The sequence below is a fragment of the Protomyctophum parallelum genome (genome assembly GCF_964188405.1).
Source record: "Protomyctophum parallelum genome assembly, chromosome: 5".
In the NCBI taxonomy this organism is placed as follows: domain Eukaryota; kingdom Metazoa; phylum Chordata; class Actinopteri; order Myctophiformes; family Myctophidae; genus Protomyctophum; species Protomyctophum parallelum.
In genome coordinates this window covers 14,879,941-14,891,155 of record NC_139702.1, presented here as the reverse complement: position 1 = coordinate 14,891,155, position 11,215 = coordinate 14,879,941, and the positions used below count along the sequence as shown (strand labels likewise).

General features: G+C 41.3%; 1 protein-coding gene across 1 annotated transcript; it reads left to right on the top strand.

Annotated features, from left to right (window-relative positions):
• Positions 1–522: 522 nt before the first annotated feature.
• LOC310858214 (uncharacterized protein) lies at positions 523–10,919 on the top strand (the record flags this gene model as incomplete). The annotated part of the gene is made up of 4 exons (XM_083764322.1): positions 523–836; positions 4,346–4,438; positions 6,695–6,957; positions 10,818–10,919. Exons 1-4 carry the CDS (start codon positions 566–568, stop codon positions 10,917–10,919), a joined length of 729 nt encoding a protein of 242 aa, XP_083620448.1. The 5' UTR covers positions 523–565.
• Positions 10,920–11,215: the final 296 nt, after the last annotated feature.

Below are 11,215 nucleotides of genomic sequence, written 5' to 3'. Positions count from 1 at the left end.
TGTTTACCCATGTTTATTATCTTTTTTCCCCATTTAAAAAATATATTCTGTACAGTGTTTTATATGTGTTGATGATATTCTATATTTGTCATGTCTGTGTCTGTGTTTGTATGTTTCCTTTTAGAATATTGGTTTACTTTCAATCAACTTTAGATGATTGATTTTAGATTTGTAAATCTAAAAGCCCCCCCCCCCCCCCCCCCCCGCTTTAAATGTTCTGATGAATTGAAAATGGAGGACCCTGAGTCCTGACGTAAACAAGTCCTAGTGCTTTTCCTGGTTACTTACAATATATCCTCGCAGTAGCAGTTTTTTCGCAAACTGAATGCTGAATACTAAAGTATTCAATCCATGCGTCCAGTTACACACCTCCTCCACCAGGGGGCGAAAGGCAGAGCCTTTGCAAACAAACGGCGTGTAGGCTTTGGTATTATGTCGCTGCTGCGCATGCTTGAAACGCATTGAGGTTGTTAGCTTATTATTCTATGGTTGTTAGCCTTTTAGCTCTATGGTTGATTTTCCTCGTGGTGTGAAATAAACGGAGTGGTGCTAAAAACAACGTATCATGATGAAGGAGGTAAAAACGTGTCAAATGGAGTCTGTACGGCTGAAGATTAACGAACACATGACGTCGGTGGGAGAGGAGATATTGTGTGTTTTGGATCAACACAGCGGTGTTGATGATTTGTGTCAGCTGAAGCTTAATGTCAGAGTGTTTGTGTTGGAGCGCCTCAGTGCTGCTGCAGTGTTCTTTTGCAACCTCTTCCAGAGAGAGATGGAGACACTAGGAGGAACTGTGCTGGAGAAACAAGACATTGATCTACACATCACTGCAGGTATGTGTTACACATAGCCTATAAGATTTAGACTCTCGTAGATGTATTTTTGAGTGGTGCAACCATGCACTCCCTTACGGAGCTATGTGTGTGGCTGCTGGGTGCGTGCCTGGCTGGGTGTCTGGCCGCCTGGGTGGGTATGAGCACGAAAATAGTTAGCCCTGGAACATGACTGCCATGATAATTATCATGACAGTCATGCAGTAACTTTGCCCTGTTTTTTGCAGTCGCTGCATTTACAAGATTTCCGTATATATAAACATTCAGATTCCAAATATAAAGTACTCACAAAGTGTCCCACGGGTGTTAGTTAGTAGCAGCGCGAGCGATTAGAATTGCTGCGTCCCGCGTTCTTTAATAAAAAGCATTTTTGTCCGAGCTCTCCGGCTACTTTTTTCAAACGGGGTTCGTTTGGGAAATCCACAGTTGCACACCGGGAGCGCACTCGCCTATTAGTCTGTATTGGCAGGGCGGTCAGCGTACCTATATCGAACACACCAAGTGCCACCCTCCTCCCGACCGATAGGGGCGCGTAGTTGAAAGCCAATGGCAAAATAACACCTCGGATAAAAATGCTTTTTATTAAACAACGCGGGATGCAGAAATTCTAATCGCTGGCGCTGCTACTAACTAACACCCGTGGGACACTTTGTGAGTACTTTATATTTGAAATGCGAATGTTTATATATTTTAATTATTTGTAAATGTAGCGTCTGCAAAAACCAGGGTGAAGTTGCGTCATGACTCTCGTATGAATACGAGAGTCATGTTTACAGGGCTAGAAAATAGCATGGTTGTTTTTCACCACCTGTGTGCAACCTAACACACATGCACATATTAACTATATATGATGATTTTGGGTGTGCCAGTACAGTACAGTAGAGGGACCCCCACATGGTAACTGTCAGTTCTCAACCGTTTCGGACACGGGGCGAGCCGTTTCTGGGGGTCTGGATGTTCCGGGGAGTCCCCGGGGGGACCCCCAGAGACCACCACATGGTAACTCATTTCTCTACCGTTTAGGACGTGGGGCGGCTCGCCGTAACCGGGCCAGCACCCTGGCTATGGTCCTGTGGGTCTGGAACTTCCAGGGAGTGCCCCTCTGGGCACAGGTCTCCACCAGGGCAGGTCAGGTTGTGGCCTCCTGGTGGCGCTACAATAGGCCAATGTGAAAAGGGTGACATTTCTTCTTACACCTTGGATGGCAATTGGATGATTTGAGGCATTTAGTTGTGTTGTGATGTGTTTTGCAAAAATCCACCTGTTGGTGGCGCTATAACAGGCGCCACCACACATGGAGCTGACCTGCTGACATTCCATATGTTTGTTTATCCTTCCCCACCTGTCCTTCCTCTTCGATGTCTCAGTTTTTACTGATACCTGTCCATTCAAACTCTAGACCGGCCCTACCTGGGCCCTCATTAAACCCTGTACACTCAAGACACTGCCCCCGCTGCCACCACTTAAAAATATGTGGCAGCATGTTTCAAAAGCTGTAGGGCCAAACTAGTGTTTATTTAACTCAAACATATTAAACCGTCAATAATCATATAAACCCAATTTAGTGTCATGCATTGCTTTATCCTAGTTTCCCAGGCTAATTACCAAAAAGTGGCCCAAATTAGCTGACCTCACCCTATTTATAATTTTATTTTACCGACGGCACGGGTAATCGAGCGACTGTGGAGCCCAAATGACTCTGGGCCGCTTCCCTGTTTTCCTATATACAGGTTTAATGTTTGTTTTTAGTTCAATGTTTGTTTTAAAAACACCATTGACAATGAAGAGAGTTTAATGTTTGTTTTTAGTTCAATGTTTGTTTTAAAAACACCATTGACAATGAAGAGAGTTTAATGTTTGTTTTTAGTTCAATGTTTGGGGGGGGGCGGAATAAATAAAAATAAATAACACTCATCTTTTACTTTCTCTAATAACAACCAAAAACATAAACCTTGGTTGAAAATAACTAAAGTTCTCCTTTAAAATACAGGAGCGTATACAAAACTCAGAAGAACTTACCTGTAGTAATATAAATATTTCATTCCACTTTAGTCTTTTTTTCTTCTTTTTTGGGCGACTCCTCTGTGTACCACCAGAGGGGGCGCTCAAGTACCAGTACTAGTGTACAATTACCAGTGGTTGAGAACCTCTGATTTAAGGCACTACTTGTTGATATATCACATAATGACTGTACCTGTTTTCTGTAAACCAACAGTGTAATAGCATCATATATTTCACCTTATGCAAAATAGTGTTATTTGTTGTACATTTGTACTCAGGCCGTCCTTGAAAAAGAGAGCATGCTCTCAGTCTCAATGGTCTTCCCTGAATAAAGGTCAATAAAAATAAAAAATCACACCAAAGTTATTAGTATTTAAGTCTTTATTAATGTCACATCAAAGTTCTTATACAGTCATTTCCGGACTATAAGGCGCACCTGAATATAAGCCGCACCAGCCAAATTTAGGGAAAATCCCAAATATGTACGTATACAAGGACTATAAGCAGCTAGGGCATTAACCAAACGTGATTTTTGATAGTCGACATGAATACCATACAAATCGATTAGTCGGAGGTAAAGTATAATTATTTTTTTTCCATACAATCAAGCATTAAAAGTTATAAAAAGAACATGGAGTGAAGCCTTCACTCCCTTCACTGTGAAGGGTTAACACAGCCAAGCACAGCCAGCAAAATGCATGCAGGCTGGCTTTGCAGCTGCCGTTCTGATTGGCCAAAATTCACAACAGCTGTTGTCAAAGTTACAAGTCTACACTGCCTCACGGATGGACGCCTTGTGAGCTTGTAGATCTGCTATTTTCGTTGTGCAAGACCTTTCTACGGAGCAGAATAGCATTAGCATGTTACGTTACTTTGGAATGGAGTTATACAGGCACGGAGGAGAGGCCAGCGCTGGTTGAAAAAACGATGGGATGTTATTCATTCAATTCATACAAGCCTAAATGTTCACAACAAGTTACAACCACAGTTCCTTTGGTCTTTATAATGGCTAGGTTATTTCATATTACATGCTAGGCTTGCTAGCTAGCAGGCTACAGTGATCACTTCACTCCGTTGCGACCATTATAACTCTATGATCGCAACATAGGCACTGTTTGTTTTTAATAATGCAGCACGCCTGTACGTTAAGCATAAAGAAAGATGATAAGAAAAAGAAACATGACATCATGGGCGGCAAGAGCTACTGTAGTGTGACTGTCACCAAACTGTGGATAATATTGGGCAGAGTGAGGAGGGTCCGAGGGACTGTCTTGAATGCTGCCACTGCGTTAGCTGTAAAAATCCATAGATTAGCCGCACCGTTGTATAAGCCGCAGGGTTCAAATCATGGGTAAAAAGTTGCGGTTTATAGTCCAGAAATTACGGTAATTAAGGTCGTTAGTTATGTCACAAAGTCTGTATTATTGAAGTTCTTATCCATATCACAAAAATGGTTTTTATTAAGTCCTTTTTATTATTAAAGTATTTGTTGTATTCCTTCATTCCAGAGCAGTGTGTGGAGTCCAGTCTGCAGGTGAAGATCAGTTCTCCAGCCACGGCTGTTTCTATTAATCAGGAACCTGAAGGCAACCTTGATTTCAGTAAGTTTCAATCACCCTCTCTTTTTTTTTTTTTTTTGGTGAAAGTGGGTCGGTACTAGGGGTGCAACGGTTCGAACCTCGGTATGGGGGCCACAGTTTCGGTTCGGTTTCGGTACAGTAAAAATAATTACACCCGTGTGAAGTGATCCCCAGGAACGCGCCCAGGGGGCCGGGCCGGTTCCGGCGAGCCGCCCCGTGTCCGAAACGGTTGAGAAATTACAGAGTTACTGTGTGCCGGTCCCTCTACTGTACCCTCTACTGTACTGTACTGTACTGTCACTGTACTGGCACACACAAAATCATCATATATACAGTTAATAATGTGCGTGTGTTTGTGTGTGTGTGTGTGTGTTTGTGTGTGTTAGGTTGCGCACAGGTGGTGAAAAACAACCATGCTGTTTTCATGCTCATACCAGTCAGTGGCTTGCACCACTCAAAAAAGTTTATTTATAGCATTTTCTTTCTTCTCTCTTTTCTTTAGCATATATTATTTTATTAGGCATTTCTGCCTTTTCATTATTTTAAAGGGGGAAAAAAACCTTATATTGCCATTTTAATGTGCCTCATCATTATTTTCAAGGGGAAGAATAATGCACCTATGCGCTCACACTGGGCAGTAAGCACATGAGGAGAGGAGAGTGGTGGAGGGGAGGGGAGGATTCACACAATGAATGCGTCGTGTACTCGTGTCGCACAGAAAAATACAAAAGTTTACAAGTCTACATGAGGATTTAAGGATATTATGCTTATATTATTAGAAGAAGAGCTTCTATCTACAGTCATGGATTGGACATTTTGTTGGGACTTTTCTGACGGAATTAATGTCCTGCTGCGGGTTGTTTTTGCTCTCACTCTCCCTCTTAATTAGCACTCAAACAGAGAGTGCAGATGCAGAATCAGATCTGAACAAATTTACAAAGACCGTGCTTAGAGGCCTGTTGGCGCGAGGTTACTCCGCTGTGTGTGTCTCTGTGTATGACGATCAATAATTATTCCAAGAATGACGTTTAAAGACGAGGGCTGGATTCTCCTCATCATGCCGTCTCTCTGTGTGTGTGTGTGTGTGTGTGGGTGTGGGTGTAGGTGTAGGGGGTGGGCAGACAGAGTGCTACACTTCTGTGACCGAAAGAGTGCTAGACTTCTTAGTAGGACGGTGTGTGACCGATAGAGTGCTAGACTTCTAAGTAGGCCGGTGTGTGACCGAGAAATACATTCTTCGCAGCTGTAAGAAATTAATTAATGCAAACCGAAATAGCGCGGTTCATTAGAGCGCATTGAACTGTGTATGCTGTACCGAACGGTTCGGTTTTAAACCGAAAACCGTTGCACCCCTAGTCGGTACCGATGATAATCAACCGGTTATCGATTTTAACATTAACAATGTGACAACATCAATGACCCCTGCGTTGATCTAAATCAGGGGTGTCAAACTGGTGATCCGTGGGCTTTTTGCGGCCCGCGAAGAGGTCCAATGTGGCGATTCATGATCCATTTAGATTCTAAATGGATCATGAATCCGATGATGGTTCGGTTGTAAAAGTATTACAACCAAATTAGAATTAACTTTAGAATTAGAATGAACTGAAGCTTTGCGGTTAAGTATTAACTAAACTGCCCCAGAAGACTCATTGATCTAACTTTCACCTCTCGTTCAGCTCGACTCGCACTGAGAGCGCTGCAATGTAAACAAACAGTGCTCACATGATTTACAGCACAGATGGTCAGCACACCATCACATTTAAATTTGGAAGATGTGGACAAAGAGTAATCTGTTAATACTGTATACGGTACAAGTTTCATGACTCTGATGAAGACCGCAAGGTCGAAACGTTAGTCATTTTCGTGTATATTAGCTCCTAATAAACGTCTTAAATGTCTGTGCTGCTCCAGTGTCCTCTCCTCCTTCTGCATCTGTTGTTCTCTTGTTCCTGTGATGCACCGGACCAGCTGTTCCAGGCTCGAGGCACGTTGGTAGACTCCCTTTGTACAAGTTTCAAAACATTTATAGAATCTCTTTTTATTTTTGACAGGTGTAAATCAGAGCCTTAAATATAGACAGAGTTATGCAAACTGCGTTCACTTCATGGGGCTTCAGTCCAATAGACTAGCCCCATGGACTTCCTACATAGACTTCTATTGAGAATGGGGACAACCAACTGGGACAAGTCCTGGACCGGAAGTAGGCCTGGCACAACGGAGACAGCGCTTGTGTCACCTGGCAGTTAATGATACATGTGTCATTCATGTTTTTCCTAGACTTCCTGCACGTCCCTGTGTGTAAAAAGGAGGTTCCACCTGAAGAGGAGAGAAGCTTCAGTCTGGTCCAGGAGGAACCACAACCTCCACACATTAAAGATGAACAAGAGGAGCTACTTCAAAGACCAGAGGAGGCTGGTGGGTCAACGTTGACATTACTAGCAATGAAGAGTGAAGATGATGATGATGAAAATGGAGAAACAGAGCCTGTAGCCGCTACCTCAACTGAGCACATTCAAACACAAGCTTATGTAGAGTACTGGGTACGATCACAACAAACTAGTGATGACCAGCTCCTCTCTTCACACTGTTCTGAATCTGACGCTGAAGACAGTGATGAGTGGGAGGAGACTAGGGGAGATCAGTCAGCTTTAAACACACTGAAATCACAAAACACACAACATGTGGGAGGACAGTGCAAGCTGTCCCAGGACCTGAAATCATCACAACAAACTCACACAGGGAAGAAAAGTAGTAGTTGTACGGAGTGTGGCAAAATGTTTAAACACAAGGGAAATCTAAAAAAACACATGATGACTCATACAGGTGAAAAACCCTGTACTTGCGCAGTTTGTGGTAAAGGCTTTGTTAATACAAGTCGTCTAAAAAAACACATGATATATCATACAGGCAAAAGGCCCTATACTTGCACGGTTTGTGGTAAAGGCTTTATTGATACAAGTCATTTAAAAACACACATGATGACTCATACAGGTGAAAAACCCTATACTTGTACAGTATGTGGTAAAGGCTGTGCTAGAAATTATAGTCTAAAAATACACATTAGGACTCATACAGGCGAAAAGCCATTTTCTTGTTCTGTTTGTGGTAAAGGCTTTGTTGACAGAAGTAATCTAAAAATACACATGATGATTCATACAGGCGAAAAGCCCTATACTTGCACAGTATGTGGTAAAGGCTTTGCTAATAAAATTGGTCTAAAAACACACATGATGACTCATACAGGTGAAAAGCCCTATACTTGCACAGTATGTGGTAAAGGCTTTGCTGCGAAAAGTACAGTAGAAAAACACATGAGGACTCATACAGGCGAAAAGCCCTATACTTGCACAGTATGTGGTAAAGGCTTTGCTAATAAAATTGGTCTAAAAACACACATGATGACTCATACAGGTGAAAAGCCCTATACTTGCACAGTATGTGGTAAAGGCTTTGTTAATACAGGTCATCTAAAAACACACATGATATCTCATACAGGCAAAAAGCCTCTTTCTTGTACAGTATGTGGTAAAGGCTATGTTCACAAGGGTGAGCTAAAAGTACACATGAGGACTCATACAGGCGAAAGGCCATTTTCTTGTGCGGTTTGTGGTAAAGATGCTCTTAGCACATGTCATCTAAACCGTCACATGAAGATTCATACAGGCGAAAAGCCCTTTTCTTGTACAGTATGCGGTAAAAGCTTTGTTCATAATAGTTATCTAAAATCACACATGAGGACTCATACAGGCGAAAGGCCCCTTTTGTGTACAGTTTGTGGGAAAGGCTTTGCTCAGACTGGTGATCTAAAAACACACATGATGACCCATACAGGCGAAAAGCCCTTTTCTTGTACATTATGTGGTAAAGGCTGTGTGAGCAAGAGTTATCTAAAACAGCACATGAGAACTCATACAGGCGAAAGGTCATTTTCTTGTACAGTTTGTGGTAAAGGCATTGTTAACGCAAGTAATCTAAAAACACACATGATGACCCATACAGGCGAAAAGCCCTTTTCTTGTACAGTTTGTGGTAAAGGCTTTGTTACCAGAAGTAATCTAAAAAAACACATTAGGACTCATACAGGTGAAAAGCCCTTTTCTTGTTCTGTTTGTGGTACAGGCTTTACTCAGACGGGTAGTCTAAAAATACACATGAGGACTCATACAGGCGAAAAGCCCTATCCGTGTACAGTATGTGGTAAAGGCTTTGCCGAGAAAGGTACAGTAGAAAATCACATGAGGACTCATACAGGCGAAAGGCCCTTTTCGTGTACCGTTTGTGGTTCAAGCTTTACTCAGATGACTCATCTAAAAACACACTTGAGGACTCATACAGGCCAAAAGCCCTATTCGTGTACAGTATGTGGTAAAAGCTTTGCTGAGAAACGTCCTTTAAAAACACACATGAGGACTCATACCAGGAGGGAAAGCCTTTAATTTAAGTTAGTCACACACAGAGACATTATATGAGCATTGGTTCTTACTAGGGATGCACAATTAATCAGTAGCATAATCGGAATTGGCCATATCGGCCATAAAAATGCCATATCACAAAATAATACAGATTATTTAATTGGTTTTCACCAAAATATATATATATATTATAGGGCTGTCCCCGACTAAGGATTTGTATAGTCGACTGATAGATGAATACATTTGCTGTTAGTCGACTAATAGTCGACTGAGAACCCCCACCCCACAAAAAATAAAAGAAATTGAGCACAGCAGGTGAGATTGAGATTCTGGAGGCCAGCACACTGTGCCATTCAAGTCACAGGCAGTAGCACATTGCCACACAGGCAGACACACTCCACATGCACATTGGAGATTTGAACAGTCAGAACAGTGTTTATGTCCCCCACAGACCTAGTGGAATAATACAATATTTTTGTATATTTTTGTAAATATTGTATTTTTATATACAATATTTTGTGGGGATTTTTTTCTTTTTTTTTGATGAACATCGACTAAGAGGTGGTCAGTCGACTGAGACCCGTTCCGATCGATTAGTCGACTATTCGACTAATCTAGGTCAGCCCTAATATATTATAAAGAAATCTACATTTATTTGTTTACTCATCTCATTCAGTCATTCAGTTGTGAAAACAGACCCTGCAAATAATCAGAGATCGGATATCGGTCATAATTTCGTAATCGTGCACCCCTAATTCTTAACTAGATTCTAAAGCTGAGGAATTACATAATCTGACAAACATGACTGAATAAAATAAATTTATGTAAATCTTATTTTCTATCCAACTTGATGGTTAAATGTTTATTTTGTATTTATTTTGTATTTTATCTTTTGAGTTTTTGAGTTAGTTAGTTTGATTACTTATTTACTGTTCTACAGTTTTGTGTCTTTATTGAGGAGTTTTTCTGAACTCAAAGAAACCCTTTTATACCTGGGAAAGGGAATATTGATAATGTTTTTTGTTTGCTTGGTATAATATAAGTTTTCAACACTACAAGTCTTCCATGTGTGCTTTATCATTACATGAATGTTATCAAATATGTCTTGTATTTACCCCAAAACTACTGTGAACAATGCAGCCATTTTACAGCCTGTATACCTTGTGCGTAAGCTTTCGCAACCCTGTCTGTCTCCCAAGCCAAAGGTTAGGGTTGGTTGGCTTTTACTAAAGGGTTCATGAGTACGTTTACAGTCTGCATGTATTTTATTAACATTATATTAAATTAGCACACCACCTTCTGAACGTTATGGTCCAGTCTGTATAGAGAGAGGTGTGTGTGTGTGTGTGTGTGTGTGTGTGTGTGTGTGTGTGTGTGTGTGTGTGTGTGTGTGTGTGATTAATACTTTATATTTATTTATTACTTTGGGTCACCTTGGCCATCAACTCAAAATATGTCACTGCTTCTCCCCTGTATTCAACATGTGACTATAGGCCTACCTGTTGTCATCAAACTCACAGAACAAGTATTTGTCCATTTGTCAGACTTTAGTGACGTGTTACGAGCTTCTAGATCAGCTATTTTCAAATAGCACACATTGTTTATAAGGCTTAACAACTAAAATGTATGAGAAGTTGGTATTGTGCAGAAGGGGGGGGGGGGGGGGGGGGATCATTAAACATTTTTAGTGCTGGGGCGGGCACATTTATTTGCTTGGGGGGATGGGTGTTCACACAACTTTTATTTGTTGAATTTTCTATTTTAATGTTTTGAGATTATTATTTTTTTCATTTTGTTTTACTCTATATCAAGTTTACCCTGTATGGCGACTGGACCTGAAAATTGGCGGTTCTCCAATGTAAAACTATGAAAATAAGCATAAATACACACACATAAATAAATGGAACAAAAAGCGTGTGTGTGTGTGTGAGAACCGAGCAGTGTTTTCACTGTGCACGTGTGTGCGTGCGTGTATGTGAACTGAGCAGTGTCTTCACTTCACAGCCTTTGGGGAAAAGCTGTTGGACAGCCTGTTGGTTCTGGCCTTGATGACCTTCAGCCTTCCGGATGGAAGGGACTCGAACAGGTGATGTCCGGGGTGTGAAATAATTTGCAACCACTATAATAATGGCATGTATTTCCTACAGCTTTATGTCCAAAAATCTGAACTATATAACCCTTTAACAATTCCTATATATAGGCCTATATTTGTTAAATAAAAATAAGAAGCGATTCGTGGGTCAACTATCAGTTGACCCTGATGAAGGCCGCTGGTCGTTTTTTAACCCTTGTTGTTTTTATTCATCATGAAATAAAGGATTTTTCTACTTCCACAGAGCTGCCTTGGACCCTCTTTTAAGTTCACCACCTTCTTACCTACTCCTTC